At 38.8% G+C, this 15,954-nt stretch overlaps 3 protein-coding genes across 7 annotated transcripts in view; 1 reads left to right on the forward strand and 2 right to left on the reverse strand.

The window, feature by feature from the left end:
* Nucleotides 1-3,736, reverse strand: part of ppp2r1bb (protein phosphatase 2, regulatory subunit A, beta b) — a 15,068-nt gene extending 11,332 nt beyond the window's left edge. The window contains exons 1-6 of the mRNA XM_008425692.2: nt 3,584-3,736; nt 2,834-2,924; nt 2,654-2,754; nt 1,379-1,611; nt 1,079-1,226; nt 821-976 (exon numbers count right to left, since the gene is read on the reverse strand). Of these exons, the coding sequence (XP_008423914.1) occupies nt 821-976; nt 1,079-1,226; nt 1,379-1,611; nt 2,654-2,754; nt 2,834-2,924; nt 3,584-3,661 (807 nt within the window). The 5' untranslated portion in view covers nt 3,662-3,736. The remainder of the gene's footprint in view (nt 1-820; nt 977-1,078; nt 1,227-1,378; nt 1,612-2,653; nt 2,755-2,833; nt 2,925-3,583) is intronic.
* A 758-nt stretch (nt 3,737-4,494) lies between these two features.
* med29 (mediator complex subunit 29) lies at nt 4,495-7,451 on the forward strand. The gene is made up of 4 exons (XM_008425693.1): nt 4,495-4,706; nt 4,788-4,846; nt 4,944-5,028; nt 7,008-7,451. Exons 1-4 carry the CDS (start codon nt 4,521-4,523, stop codon nt 7,233-7,235), a joined length of 558 nt encoding a protein of 185 aa, XP_008423915.1. The 5' UTR covers nt 4,495-4,520; the 3' UTR covers nt 7,236-7,451.
* A 544-nt stretch (nt 7,452-7,995) lies between these two features.
* Nucleotides 7,996-15,954, reverse strand: part of mlf1 (myeloid leukemia factor 1) — a 10,038-nt gene continuing 2,079 nt past the window's right edge. Inside the window, exons 3-10 of one of the 5 annotated variants that reach the window (XM_008425699.2) lie at nt 15,868-15,938; nt 11,610-11,645; nt 10,810-10,893; nt 10,542-10,667; nt 9,583-9,742; nt 9,393-9,507; nt 9,218-9,265; nt 7,996-8,124 (exon numbers count right to left, since the gene is read on the reverse strand). In XM_008425699.2, the coding sequence (XP_008423921.1) occupies nt 8,118-8,124; nt 9,218-9,265; nt 9,393-9,507; nt 9,583-9,742; nt 10,542-10,667; nt 10,810-10,893; nt 11,610-11,645; nt 15,868-15,938 (647 nt within the window). In that variant the 3' untranslated portion in view covers nt 7,996-8,117. Of the gene's footprint in view, nt 9,266-9,392; nt 9,508-9,582; nt 9,743-10,541; nt 10,668-10,809; nt 10,894-11,609; nt 11,646-15,867 lie in introns of all 5 variants that reach the window. The other 4 variants (XM_008425698.2, XM_008425697.2, XM_008425696.2 and 1 more) reach the window with 4 other exon arrangements.

The following is a 15,954-nucleotide window of genomic DNA, read 5'->3' on the forward strand; positions in this document are numbered from 1 at the left end:
TATATATATATATAATTACTAATGTTCAGTTATAAGCCTCTCGACATGAGAAATGAGGAAGGAAAAAAAAAGGCTACGCCCATATTTTTGTGCAAGTTTGTACCTGCACTTTCAACTTTGGAAACTAAACAGAACCTTGATCTCAGTTCAAAACATGTTTGTGATCTGTCAGGTTTTATCGATTTATAAAACAGAAATAGCCTTCATTTATCTAGAGTTGTGGTGATGAGAACAGCAGCATGAGAGGACTCCATTTACACATGAGGGCACTTATGAATAGATTTTGGTCGCTAATTTTAAAGCACACCGGCGTTTCACTGACTAGCTGTTCAATGTGATGTTTTTGGATTTTTCAGATTGAGAGACACAAAAACAGTTTTATTCAAAGAAACCTTTGTGTTAGGTTGTAGAGTTTAATATACGATACTCGGGCAAAACATCAGAAAAAAAGGCATGCGAACTCCCACTCTGAAGAGTTGTAAACATCTAATTCAAACTGTGGTTGCATATTTTCTGACAAACTGTTCATAGCTGCAAAATGACCTAAATTGAAACAACAGATTATTTTTGCTGCCACCATTAAAAAAAATGAACTCAGAAGAAACATGCATTTTTGTTCACAATATATACATTAAAATAAATTGGAATATTGTAAAAACAATTCCAGCAAAATTCTGCCAATAATCTGCTTTACTGAGGAGATCAGACAAAGATCATTGTTTTAACTAGATCACAGAAATATAAAATATGGACAATCAGTGCAATAGAACAAATAAACACACTTAAAACAGAATAATAGTGAAAGAAGTCTTTAACTTACCTCAGAGAATTTATCAGCCACCATGTAGCGAACCCGCCAGGATTTGTCTTCGGCGGCTTGACGCAGCGTTGGCATCACCAGAGTCTCTAGGTCCTCCTGAGGCAGGAGAGTGGCGATGCTGACACACGCCTCCACTGCAAGCAGCCGAACCGAGTCCTAATGGAGAGACAATAAGGTCAGCTAGGTCATTTAGCAAAACACGCAAACAGAACCGTGAATGTTGCTCACGAAACTAATAAAAAGCAAACTTGCTCATACCTGCTCATCAGACGCCAGAGCAGTGAAAAGAGGAATAATGTCGGTTTTTACATATTCCAGTTCCAGAACTTTGGCAAACTCCCCGAGTTTAGATGCTGCAGCGCGACGCACCATCGGTGTGTCATCGGAGCACAAGGTGCGAAAATGCCTGGTGATAAACACAACACTTCGTTTAGCAGCAATCCTTACAACACACCCAAGCATAGAGCTCTGCAAGAGACAGTGAAGTATGAATCACACTGAAAAAAACGGAGCGCCTCAAACTAAAGAATGGGTTCGCTCTCTTAAGTCGTTACTTACTGACGAATCTCGGCCTTGACCGTGCTGGAGACACGAGGATAACACACGCTAAAGAGGCCGCAAGCCGACGTGCGAGAGGTGAACCAGTCACCGCTGGCCAGCCGCTTCACCAAAGGCTCAAAGTGAACTTCCAGGTCAACTGGAGAGTGCTCCTGTGAGATCTTCCGCAGGGATTCCACAGCTTTGTCTCTGACTACAGTCTCTTCGACTGTAGCAAGGCTTTCCAGAGGGGGCTGTGCATCAAAAACAGATTGAGGTTAGAGGAGGGTAGGCTTCTGTGTCAGACTTTATCAAAACAAAAAAAACAACAGTCACTGTCAGAAACATTTAAGCTGCAAAAGATTTTATAGACAAAAAGGTACATTTATACATTTAGAAGAATGATCCCTTATGGCCTCCCCAGTACACAATAACATTAAATCGAGTTTTGAAATATGATTAGTAGCATAATAAAGAGTTGCAATCCAGACGTTTCTGTCAAGTTTTGGGGTTTGCAAGCGTTGGAGCATGATGTTTGCAACACAGGACGATTCATTCTTATTCACAATAACAGCAAAAATATTATCTTCTCTAATCCAAGGTAACCATTAACTGAGCAGCAACAAAGGACAGACAACTATGAAATAAGGTCTTCTTATTATGAAGAAGACTGGCAGGTTTATATTGAAGTAAATTTGTTTTCCAGGCTCTGAATATCAGAAGGGTGTATATTTTTTTAAACTGAGATGCAACAAGCAACCAGACAAAGATTGGAACCAGATTTTTTCTTTAACAGGACAAACAATGACAAATATGGTCTTTAAAAAAAAAAAAAAAAACTATTATTAAATTAATAAAAATTAAGAACTTCCATTTTCAGTCTATTTATGCACATCAACCAACAGCTTCCCTGCTCTTTTTCTAAGTTCAAATATATAGAACAAGATTAGGGACACTTGTAAATCCTTAAGCTTTATTGTACTCAAATCTAATATTTTTATCAAAATGACTTTATTCATACTCCAAGTAATATTTTGGAAGAAAAACAGACTTTTTAGGCAAACTCACCGAGCAAAAATTTTTTAAATAAAAAAAAAAATATTTTTATGAGTTGGTTTAAATTGACAAATTTGCTTTCCAATTAACTATTTGGACCAGTCTAACATAAATCCTCCCTACTTCACCAAGCTAAGAGGGAACTGACTTCTCTCTACTGCATTTTCAAATCAGAACAGCTACATTTCACAAGCCACTTCGAAATAAAGTTTTGTGTCATCTGAACAGATCTAAACGTACCAGGAGACAGTGGACATACTCCGGTCCTCCCACCAACATAGTGAAATTGCCAAGCTGCTCTGCCAATGCCAAAAGCACCTCATCTTCATCATAGATGGTGTCTGGAAGTTGGTAGAATGGTTAAGTGAGAAAACAATAAGACGACTCAATAACCTTGTAATTTATTAACAAGCATGTTACCTGTAAGGAAGGGAAGGAGTTCAGTGCGAGTCCTTTCTACGCCAAGAGCTAAAGCAATAGTAGACAGCTTCTTGATGCTGTTCAGCCGCAACTGTGGGAAAAAAAAATTACAAATAAAACAAATAAAACAGGAGATCGATTAATAATGGGTTCACAACTATTGGAGTATAAATCCCTTCTGTTCAAAATCATCATAGAAAACGACAGAAGTGTATTACTGTTTATGTTGATTCGATGCATCTTCATGACTGTAGGCAATTATTTAAAGCAAATCATCGTTCAAATAATCAATAAAAGATAAGTTGAACACTAAAAATGCGGAACTTAAAATACCTCGGCTGTAAACAGAGGCTATTGTCAGTATTTCACTGGGAATGCTAACTGTTATGTCAGTCATTTGGTACAAGATGCTAACGATGCAATAATGCTAGCAGTGGATTCAATGACCTGCTTCGGGTTTTCAAACCATTGCAACAAAACAAGTAACTATATTCATAAATCTTAGCGCCCACTAAGGCAGACCGACGTTAATAGTTTCTCTAGAAGGAGAAATCTTGCCTCAGCTACCAACAAAAACAAGGTTGTCCGGCCAGGGTACGCCCGGCAGAAAATTCCCGACAGGCCTCAACTTGGACGATAGTTAGCATATTTGCTAACAAGCTAGCCAGGAATATAGGGCCCGATTTAAAAAATGCGTTATTTTTACTTTACACAATACGAACAATAGATTTCGTCAATTAATAATACAACCTGGACGTCTTCATTTCGAAGCTCATCAATAAGGACGGCGATAGGGTAAAGAGAGTCGTCTCCATCAGCTCCTGCCATTTTGGATACTATTGCAGTTACCGAATGGCGCTGCTGTTCAGGGCGGCACTACGGGGTTTCTGCGCAAGATCAACCGCTGCAAGGAGCTGCCTCCTCGGTCTCTGCTGTTATGATGCCTTCAAGGTACCACTGAGAAGCGGCATTATTTAGATTCAGCCATTCAGAATACAAGTAAATACATTTGAATGAGTAATTTGATTAAACGCAAATAAAGAAGAAAATACACACGAGTCACAAATGAGTGAAAACGCATTTTTGGTAGAGTAGAGTTTATTTTTGATTAATTTTCAAGAAAATAGCAAGACGAGAAGAAAAACTAACCAGAATCTAAGTTAACTTGACTGGTTTAAAAGAATGTTTAATAGCTTATCATTGAAATAATTTAATGCTTATATTGTTACAAAAATACAATGGAGKTGGAGTCTAAAAGTCATTAACAAGAAAAATGAAACGTTCTCTTCTTATGTTTGATTGAATTAGTCCCAACCAAATAGACCTACATTGTGTGAAGGCTACATTTGAAATAACTGAAATTATAATTTTACTTTATTGTATTGTATGGGAAAATAATCTCAATGCTTCCATCAGATGGCTTCATCAAACTGCTATTGCACACAAAAACTGTACTGATTTAGTTTACAAATCTGAAGCCCAATTTATTAAAAATGACTTTTTTTCTCAAATAATTGCACAAGGAAAAAGAATGGAATGCAATGTATTAATTATCTAAGTACGAGAAGGTAAATTTAAAAAGACAAAAAAAATAATTTTCTGAAATGACGCAGAAGTTAATCTGTCTTTTATTTTGAAACAAGAGCAACCGGATATTTCGTATTAACGTTGTTGTGGAGGTGTCGAGATGGCGTCCCAGCAGCAGCAAGCTGTTGGTCAAATTTCTCAAGCCAATTTACAACAAACTGCATCAATGCAGCAGCAGCAGCAGCAACAGCAGCAGCAGCAGCAGCAACAGCTCAGTCAACAGCAAGACTTTGATCCAGTTCATCGATTTAAGATGCTTATTCCGCAGCTGAAGGAGAGTTTACAGGTAATTACCCCGCTATTAGCGAGCTAAGTACTAGACAATGGATACTGTTGATGCTAATCTGTCTGCTTTAATTTAAAATAGAATCTGATGAAAGTTGCAGCATTGAATTTGACTCATAACACTTCAATCGACAACGGCATGTAAGTACAGTGTCAGTACTTTTTACTGAGGTCCGTTTTAACCTCAGTAAGTTAGCTCTTGTTTTCTGTAACGTGTTTCTTGTTTCTGTCTGTTCAGTAAAAGCAGCGACACTTCTGTTCAGCGTTTTGATAAAAGTTTAGAGGAGTTTTACGCCCTCTGTGACCAAGTGGAACTGTGTTTGGTAAGCATGGACCAGTTACTATTATATTTTCTGCACCACTTGGACATTTCTCCTCCCACATTCGTCAAAATACAGCCAAAACTGGACAATTGACACCAATTTCTCATCATTTGTTGATAAAATCGCATCCAGTCCACATATGTAAAGAAATCAAAGCATAGATATCCATAAATTTATGCGTAATAATTGAAAGGACACTGGAGAAACCTGGTGAGATTTTCGTGTCAGTTGAGCCTTTAGACATACACTCCTGATCAAAATCTTAAGACCAGTTAAAAAACTGCAAGAATTTACATTTTGCACTATTGGATCTTAAGAAGGTTCTAAGTAGAGCTTCACAATGTTAAAAGAAGAAATCAGCATAATAGACAAAAACTTTTGAGTGGGGAATTCATTGAAAACTGCATTTACACTCAAACATTTTTTCAGCTGATCAAAAGTTTAAAACCATAGCTCAAAAAAACCAGAGAAACCCCCCAAAACAGAAATCAAAGTGTCCAAAAAAAGGACTCAGTAATGAGTAGCTCCACYATTCTTGTTGATGACTTCAAACAATCGTYTAGGCTTGATGCCAGYGTTTCCAGGAGGCTAGTGGRAACGTTGCTCCAAGTGTTGAAGATGGCTTCACGAAGGGCATCCACTGTCTGGAACTGATGTCCATTTTTGTAAACGTCCCTTGCCATCCATCCCCAAATGTTCTCAAKTGGGTTTAGATCCWGGGWACATGCAGGATGGTCCAAAAGAGTGATGTTATTCTCTTGGAAGARCTCCTTTGTCAGGCGGGCATTGTGAACTGCAGCATTGTCCTKTTRAAAAACCCRATCATTACCACACAGACGAGGGCCCTCAGTCATGAGGGATGCCCGCTGCAACATCTCCACATAGCCAGCTGCTGTTTGACGCCCCTGCACAACCTGAAGCTCCATTGTTCCATTGAAGGAAAACGCACCCCAAATCATGATGGCGCCCCCCACCACTGTGCCGTGTAGAAAACATCTCAGGTGGGATCTCCTTGACATGCCAGTAATGTTGGAAGCCATCAAGACCATCAAGATTACATTTTTTCTCATCAGAGAAGACAATTTTCTTCCACCTTTCAATGTCCCATGTTTGGTGCATCCTTGCAAAAGTCCAAACGGGCAATTTTGTGGCGTTGAAGAAGACAWGGCCTTTGAAGACGTTTTTTGTTTCTGAAGCCCTTCTCTCGCAGATGCCGTCTGATGGTTATTGGGYTGCARTCAGCACCAGTAATGGCCTTAATTTGGGTAGAGGATCGTCCCATGTCTTGACGGACAGCCAATCGGATCCTGCGGCTCAGAGCTGGTGAAATTTTTTTGGGTCTATCACTTGACTTTTTGGTTCCATAATCCTCAGGATCATTTAAAAAATGCAAAATGACTGTCTTACTGCGTCCAACCTCAGCAGCGATGGCACGTTGTGAGAGGCCTTGCTTATGCAGCTCAGCAATCCTACCACGTTCAAAGTCAGTGAGCAAAAAAGCTCACTGACTTTGACAGAAAATGACATGGAATCCAGATTTTTGCGCAGCTTTTGGCTTTTAAAGACGATGGTCTTAGACTTTTGATCAGCTGAAAAAAATCATGTTTGAGTGTAAATAGAGTTTTCAGAAAATTCCCTGCTCAAAAGTTCTCGTCTCTTGCACTGATTTTTTCCTTCAACATTGTGAAGCTCTACTTAGAACCTTCTTAAGATCCAATAGTGCAAAATGCTAATTCTTGCAATTTTTTGACTGGTCTTAAGATTTTGATCAGGATATTTACTTTGAAAATTGGTGATGTGTTTAAAGCTTTTTTCTTGATTTATTGAATTAGGATTTAAGGGCTTTAGTAATCAGGTGATGTTTATTTTGTACCATGTATAATGTTGTAATTGGTAGCTTTAAATTTTCTAAGATTTATAACATTTTAATATTAATATTGTGTTTTTACGACTTACACATTTTTCCATTCTTTTTGTAGCGCCTGGCGTACGAGTGCCTGTCTCAGAGCATTGACAGCGCCAAGCATTCCCCCAATTTGGTCCCTACAGCCACAAAGCCGGACACGGTGCAGACGGAGTCCATGTCCTACGCTCAGTACCTCAGCATGATCAAGTCTCAGATCTCCTGTGCCAAAGATATCCACAATGCTTTGCTGGAGTGCGCCAAGAAGATCGCGGGAAAAGGACAGCCTCAAGGCATCATGTAGACTCGGACTGAATATTCTTATTCTATTTTTATTTTTTAATTTCTCATGACAAGAAGAAGCAAAGCCACAATTTCTCAGTTTTTTTTGTTGTGGTTTGTAAATGCTGTGTAAATATTCCTGATAGTTATGCTTTATGGTGACCAGCAGGAGGCGACAAAGTTTTCAAGAACTATTTTGTAAGGTATTTGTATTGACGATTAAAACCTCTGCTCATGTTTTCTTTTTTTATTTAGTATGAACTGTAAAATATGCAAAATATTTATATATCTGTTAATGCAAAAGCTGAAAAAAACCAAGGAGCCGACAAATAAAAAAGGTCAAATGTTGATGAACTAATTAAATGGCTAAGCTATGCATGGTTTAGCAACAAACTACACCGTGTAGGCATGCAGAAACAAATTTACAACTTCACCAAAAAGGTGGCAAATCCTTTACTTGTATGGAGCAAGTTTTTGAGTTGAACAAAAACTATCCATGTCCGAGGCACATGAGTGTCTTTGGTCTGCATGCTGCTGTGTTATGGTGCGATAATACAAGCATGTGAAAGTGGTGCATGGCCGGCCAGCAGCTGGCCAACACCTCAGCCACATCTGAGCTACTGACGAGTGCTGCCATCCAAAAATACTTCTCCGGGTCACCAGCATGCACAGAAAGTTCAAAGCATACTTGCGCATTCATAAACCTGATATGCTGTTTTATTAAAGCTAAACTGTTGAGCAGACATCTGATATGGGGAAATGAGTAAGAAGAAAAGATAGGATCAGGTTCATTCACACAACTTTATTTTCAGACATCCTGAACTGGCAGACCTCACTTTTAACACAAAACGTACAAGAAAAAAAAAAAAAATCTTCATTTAGCGAGAGTAATCCCTGCGTTCGTCTACACTCTGCAATAAAGCACAAAGTTCAAAAAGTAAAAACTAACCAATATAAAAAGATTAAGGGCAAGTGTGTTTGTACAAAGATTTCAGTATTTAAAACAGACACTAAAGAGAAACAAAACCGGATATATTCTATGTGCATTGCTTTATTTTACAACAAAAAGTATGAACATTGGCACCTGTTTATAAGCTAAAAAGATAATGTTTACATGACGTGTAAAATTCTATTTTTCAGATTTTCTGACAAAAATGCTGGTGACACAGCATAATGTGGTTTCTTGGTGGGAATGATGTGGACATGTTATGTGTTCAAAGCTTGAGATATAGCTTTATAACCTAATGCTGCTTTAAACTTCTCAGCTTTATCCCTGACTTGCTGTTCCTTTCGTCTTCGTGATGCTGCTTGCTCACTAATGCTCTCTAACAAACCTCATTGGCCTTCATAGAACATCTCCATTCAAACAAAGATTAAATCATACACTTTTTTTTTACCAATTAGATGAACCCTGAAGACGATTGGTTACGCTGGATTTCCTTCATGGTTGTCAAAGTAATCATGACACAATTATGTAATACTTTGTGTTGGCTTATATTAAATCCCAATATTTTGGATTTCATTGAAGTCAATGTGATAGTAGTTTGTGATTGTAATGTGAGAAGACACCATTGGGCTAATGCAGTCTTTTACTTCCATCAGATTATCTGTTGATTTATTTTGCTTTGTGGCTTGGAGCTAAACAGGAACTCAAAGTATGTTACTCTGATCTGCTTAGTTAGTGCTCCTGTAGTCATTTTACTGTTTCAGTTGTACCTGAAAAGAAGCTCCATAGACTGAGATCAAGCCTTTTAGAGGCTTGATAATTATTCATCAGTTTAAACCAGATGTGATGGAACAAGGAAGCATCTGTAACATACACTACGGCGTGTGCATCACAGAACAGATATGCGCGACATAATATTTTGTGTCCAGCTATAATAGATTCTTTCTCTGTTTCATGTGCTGTGTGTTTCTGGGGTTGGGGGGAAGGCACCACTTTGAACTGCGAGATGTGTAAATGGCTTTAATTACACGTAAGCACAGAGGCATCAGTATTCGTACTCGGTGTTGCCTGAGCCTTGACGTCCAGCCTTTCTCCTACGATGACCTCTGGAAAAAAAATAGACAAAAAGCTAAATAAGCACCAAAAGTAGTCACAATTTGATTAATCTCAACTCTTAAGAAGTTTGAACCGTTTGCTGTGTACTCAGCAGACAAATGACGTGTTAATACTGACCTACAGGGATGCTCAGGACTACCAAGCTGACGTTGCATTGGGCCAGGCATGTGGACTGGTGACAGAAGCCTGGATACCTTCTGCTGCCATTCATTGTCAAAAGAGTCTGCTTCAGCTGCGGGGAGTAAGATAATGTTTAGAGTTACAGTCAGACTATCTTACAGGGAAGAGCTGCAAAGCTTTCACATACATTCATTCATATTCACGAAATCCTGTTTAAGCTCTTCGGCTCCAGTTTGCCTGTTGTGTCTCTTCTCAACAACATGCTGTCTGTCCTTGATTTGGTGTCCAATTTTCATCTTCTCCAGACCGCTTTCTGAGTCTTTAACAGCTTGACATGTCTCCTTTATCTGGGAGAGACAGCAGCGTTAAAGCTGTTAGAGTCATAATCTTTAAACAACATGTTCATTTATGTCTAAAGAGTTTAGTGAATCTATGAGATTGTTTCATGTTGATAATAAATTCATGCAAGATTGCGCCAAGAAATCGCCTAGTGACTGAAATCGAACTATTTTTGGCTCAACTGGGCCTGAACATCACAGACGATCCCAAGCATCCTCTTCTTTAGGATGTAATACAAAAAAAAAAAATGTCTTCAGTCAGAGGCTTCGTCAGAGGCACTGTAATAAACACCACTATAGGAGATCCTCCATCACCCTCTACTAACAGCTCTTTGAAGAAACTTGGGTAGTTTAAGCTACAATATTTATTTTCCTTTTGAGATTAATGAAGTACTTTTGCACTAAATTGAATTGAAATGTCAGCCATGTAAGCTTCTCACATTTCCATCACACACAGTGTGACATCTCCTCTAGTCCCAACATAAATAACTAATGATAGCTTGTGACAGGAAGGCTGTTAAAGAATACTTTAAACACCAATAATTGGAGCTTTTAAACAGGAGCTGGAATTGGTTAAAATCAATTACTTACCAAAAAAAAAAAAAAAAACAGATCTGAAATTATAGCTAAAAAGATCATTGCATATCTAGATAAATGTGCCAATAATAGCATCATGAATGTTTCTATTTAGAGAGTTTAACTTCAACTTTAGTTCATATTTTCTACAGACAGATTTTTTTTTTTTAGCATCTCTAGACATAAAGCAGGATTCTTCAGCACATCACCACTCATGTACTACAACACTTACTCCTCCCGGGGCGCAGCGAGTCGACGTAGTCGCCTGGAAGACCTTTGGAGGCTCATCTCCAACTTTTGAAAATGACATTACCGATGATGACCTGAATGAGTGGCCGTTTGCAGCTGGTGACACGTCCTCCAAAAAAAAACCCCCCCAAAAAAACCCCACAAGCACAGAGCGTAACATAAGACAGCTTTCACTTAAAAATAGATTTTATTGCTACTTATTTAGCACCATCTATAGAAATAAACAAAAAAGTGTTTATTAGTGAACTCACAAAACCTCTGCTCATTTCATCCATGTTTGTTCTCATGTTGGACATCATGTTGCCAAACATGCTGACAGGGTTCTGCATCATGTCCTGCTCAGACATAAAAGGAAATCACGATGAAAAGTCACTTTAAAAGCTGTACACTATGCTTGATGGTCACTTCACATTAACAAGTCATAAACAGCTGCATCATGTAGGTAAAAAAAACAACATGCATTTACATGCAGAAATATTTTTTTATGTGAATAACCACAATAATAGTGAGCAAACAATCCAAAAGAGGAAAACAAAAGAAGTCACTGAACTCTCACAAACTCTGATTATTGTTCCTGCCAAACATTGAAAGAAAGCCAGTACTTTGATAATAACCTGACCAGGCTGTTAATAATCATTAATGTTTGTTAATTATCGCTAAAGCTAAGGCACCAACCTTATGTTCTAAATAAAATGTACCAATCCCTCTGGCACTAATTGAATACGCCCAAATGAGACAGGAATCTCTCAAAAGACAATAAAATAAGTATCTGTTTAAGATATTTGGCACATTTAGGTTTATCACAAAGTAAGGAAGCACTTCAGTGATTACTCCTCATTTTGATTACTGTTTTTATTTATTGCTTGTTGTCCTATATTCATAGAATGACAGTACTGGTGCACTAATAATGCATCCTTACTAATGGAAATTACTTGCAATGAGTATTCAAGCAAAACCCACTCGTTTGCTGGATAATGCTAAAATCAGTCAGCTGCGGTTAGAGCATGCAGTCGGTCAGGTGAGTTTCTTTACACGCACAGACCCGACTCACCGTGCTGCCAAAAGGCAACAGTGACTGGCTCATGTCCTGAAGATTCAAACGATATCAGTTTAGCATCTGAATAGCTGCATGTTACAAAGACATGTTAAGACACGGAGATCTTCTATTTAAATCAACAGGTCTTGAAAAAGCACACACATTCATATTTCTTATACTTGTCTGCATTCTAACACATCAAAACTGATAAACACAAAACGGCACCTAATTGTGAAGTGGAAGGAAATATAACGTAGTTTTCAAATAAAAGCGTCTGTTGAAAAAAAGTGCCGTCTGTTTGCATTGTAGAACCAATTTTTACTAAAACTACAGCTCTGTTTCTTGGGTTTGTTTCATCCCAGGGCTGTGAGTGTAGACCAAAACCTTTGCCTTTTCTCCTTTATAAAATGACACAAGTTTAGTCAGAGTGAATTAAAAAAAAACATCCGTAGATTTTTTTTCCCCCCATCAGAACAACAAATGGTTGTCAGCAAAAAAAAAAAAAAACATGTTTCTTGAAGTTGTTCCCAGTAAGTGACTAGGTTTTCTTCCACTACTTGAAACAAACCCACACAGCAAAGATTTTGTTTTTTTTTAAAGGCGACAAACTTTTTGTAGCTGGAAACACCTCGACGTTGATAAAAATGGAGCAGCCTCCCACGTCCTGAGTCTGAGCTCTGCCTGCCAAGACCACAGGTGTTTTGTGACCGCACGGTCTTGACCAAACATCTCAACAGCTATCGCTATGTGTGTGTGTGGATTTTCTGGGGTTGCAATGTGCAGGGTTATCGTGTGTAATCAGTGGGGTGTTGAATGACTTGTGTTCCATGTGTAATTTGGTTGCATTGCCAGAGATTAGAGTGGGTTTAACACTGAAAGCGAGCCTCATTCTAGGAAGGCTGTAGTGGGCCGGGCTGGTCCAGTCAGGACATGACTCTCCGGGGGCTAAAGGGGGGTTGCAGAGTTCACGGCTGCACTCTCAGCTCTTTTCAAAAGGTCAAGCTGATGTAAAAACGCTCCCAAACTGCCAATTTTATCCCACCGTGGCATCTATGAACTAATAAATGTCAGTTGGATAGCAGTATGCAGTATATTTAGACAAGATATGAGAGAGAGAGTGCAAACAAAGTTAAACAGATACACTCGTCCACACACTGGCAAAAATCTTAAGGGGTTCTGAAATTTCACAATTTTTTTTATGTTTCTTTCACTGTGATTTTGAACGGAACCAACTGATCCAACACATTCAAATAAGAGATGAGAAAAGTAAGATGCACATAGTTTTCATAAATTCACTTTCATCACCTCCTCTACCCTGCAGTAGTAAGAACAAAAACTATTTGATTTAAGCATCTGAAAAGTATTTATTTGACAACTTAAATATTTTTTTTCACCTTTTATTCATTACACTTAAATGTTTCAGATCATTAAACAAATTTTTTATATCAGAGAAGATAGCTGGGTAAATCAAAAGAAAGAAAGTTTTTAAATTATTTAATTTCTTGGGGGACAAAAAGCAGTCCAGATAAACCAATCTATAGGTTTTCTGAAAATCTGTGCCAGTTTTATTAATGAGAAAATGTTCACTTTTATCTTCCTAGGCTAAGGAAAATGTTCCCAAATGTCTTGGGTATCATCAAGATGTTTCCTTACAAAGTGTTTGATGGGCCTTTGAATACTTGTTGCAGTGGTTTCTCCCCATGGATACCATTTTTACCCAGTCTCTTTTCTCATTTTGAATAATGAACCTGGATCCTAATTGAGGTCAGCAGTGTTCCTCAATTCTTTTTCGTCCTCCTGATTTGTTGAGTCGTTAATGTGCTTCTGGAGTAATTTTGGTGAATTGTTCATTCGCAACAATTTTACTGAGCTTATCTTTTCTGACATCAAAAAGATTTAAGTGTAACAAAGAAATAACAAGAACCGCAGACATTTTTTAAATCCACAACTGTGACATCAAGCAAACACAACACTGTTTATCATTATTATTATTAAGCCTTGGCACACTACAGCTTATTTCAATAATCTAATATGGCATTAGTGTTGTTATTTACAATCACATTTGTAAACAGGTGCCTTGATGAATGGAGGCTGTGAATGGTAACCCAAACCAGACACCGTAGGTGTTGGCAAAAGAGAGAAATGTGAGAACTCGGCTGTCGAGGAAGGTGGACGTTTCTTCCCACTGGGATTCTCATCACAGAAGCAAGTAGCGCAACCATCCAAACTTGTGTGAATATTGCGAGCTGGAACTGTGGGTTAGTGTGCCTACAAGCATATTCTGGAGCCATATGTGTGTGTTCTTCGGATGTGTCTCCGTGTGCACATTTGTGCCCGTGATACTGGAGAACAGCTTGGGAGCGAGGCTGTCTGTCATCTAGCTGCTAATGCAGCAGCGATGCCAAGTTCTGCGAAACAGACGGACGAAAAGAGCAACAATGAGGGAATAGAGTGCCCATGACATCTGAACACAGAACACATGCCGCGTCAAAGCCAGCAATCTGAGCGCCGCGGCTTCAGGATTTCCACCGCTGCCGGTCTCAACTTCCTCTGACCGCGAGGGACATCAGAAAGCATTTTTTTTTTTTATATCAATAAACAGTGCATATCCTGGTTAATACGAGTTGGTTGCATACATCTTCTCATATTTTATGATTCTATTGATCACTTCTAAGTACTGAGAGAGCACACTGCTTGGGACTGAGGTCACACTTCTGATGTAAGCCATTATCAAGGATAAATATACCAGCTCTCATGGGAGACTTGGATTAAAGCAGGTGACTCCGGCTAAGTTTGACTCAGCGGATCAAATATACACCACTTCTCTGCATACAGTACATGTTCTTATTATTATTACAAGCCAGAGAAATTAACACCACAATGGTAAGGAGCAAGTTGGGTGAAACGACACAAATGAACCAAACCGTCAATGGGGAATTACAGAGGTATCCATTATCACCTACTTCAATATCTTTTTGGTGGGATTTGTGAAAAACCAACACAAAGTAGTGCTCAACAGTGAAGTGGAAGGAAAAAGATACAAAGTTCAGAATATATATAATTACTTTTTTTTTTAACCAATAAAATCAAACAAGTATAGCATGTAATCTGCTCTTTTTACAATTTTACACCCAAATAAAATACAGCTGCCTTCAAACGTCACCTAATTATGCATGTAATTTTTATCTCAACATGTTCTGAGGAGGCGTTAAGAGGTTTGGACATTAGAGAATGACAAGCGTCCCGAACAGGAAGGAGCCCACCACGCAAGTCAGCTGACTTTACAGCAGAGTCGGTTTATACGCAGGTTTGTCACTCCACAAAATATGGCTCATGAAGTGTAACAAGAAGAAAGTAATTGAAGAAATGCCCACGTTAAAGTTCAGCAATAGTCGTGAAGCCATCAGAAGGTTCTATTTTTAGATGAGAACAAAGTGTAAGTTTATCTGGACGGTTATGGGTGGTTAGACCCGTAATCAGTGGGTCGCCGGTTCAATCCCTGTTCCGTCTGCCAAAACACTTCAGACCACCTTGCCTGTTGGTGCAGCTGTGTGTGTGTGAGATTCGGTGAATGACTGACAGTTGTGTTAACAGCAGTGACTTGATAAAGTGCTACAGGCTATTTACCGCTGCCATAAAAGAAAATGTGAAAGACACGCTTTCTGGAGAACATGTTTTGTAACCCAAAATACACATTCCTCATTGAGAAGCATGGTGGTGGCGGCATCATACTCTTTTGGCATGCCATTCTTTAGAAGAGATAGAGAAGCAGGCCAGGGTTCAGATTTATACATAAAAAAAAAACACACTAAAGTTTGTAGCTATAGTGTGAAAGATGCGAATCCCTTTGAACAGTGCTGTCAAATCTCGCTGATTTCAACAAATGTTCAAATCCAGAGAAGTTGTTTTCAAAAAGAAATGCACGAAAATATCCAAGAGGTCTGTGTATGCATTTATAAGAAAACAGTGTGTTAGTGGAACAATGTGCTATAAATAGGCCTTCTAACCGTTGGGAGAGGCCAACGGGGTTGCCGTTCTACATAACCAGAGACAAACATGGCCAATCACCTCTGCAAGTGGAGTATCGGTTACAGTGGAAGTGGCCAGTTTTCGGAGCCTAACCTTAGTAAACACAGCGCTTCTTCAGGAGAAAGCACTGGACATCTTACAGTACGACTGAAACACATAATTGGAGGGATGTAACAAAGGAGAGCAGTGCATCGTCTAAATTTGAGGAGAGGTGTTCGTTTTGTTTTAAAATCTACGTTCTCACCCGACGCTCATTTCTTCGATCAAAAGAAGGCCTTGGAAGTTCGACCACGTCCCGTCCACGGTTTCTCCCATCTGTGATGCGTGTGCT

This window comes from Poecilia reticulata, linkage group LG13 (genome assembly GCF_000633615.1).
Source record: "Poecilia reticulata strain Guanapo linkage group LG13, Guppy_female_1.0+MT, whole genome shotgun sequence".
NCBI classification, from domain to species: Eukaryota; Metazoa; Chordata; class Actinopteri; order Cyprinodontiformes; family Poeciliidae; genus Poecilia; species Poecilia reticulata.

What these genes read in the sequence shown, in the direction of transcription:
- med29 (XM_008425693.1), top strand. Translation starts at nt 4,521, where the DNA reads ATGGCGTCCCAGCAGCAGCAAGCTGTTGGTCAAATTTCTCAAGCCAAT. An exon ending in AGCTGAAGGAGAGTTTACAG is followed by an intron (nt 4,707 to 4,787) that starts GTAATTACCCCG and finishes AATTTAAAATAG; the next exon opens with AATCTGATGAAAGTTGCAGC. An exon ending in ACCAAGTGGAACTGTGTTTG is followed by an intron (nt 5,029 to 7,007) that starts GTAAGCATGGAC and finishes TTCTTTTTGTAG; the next exon opens with CGCCTGGCGTACGAGTGCCT.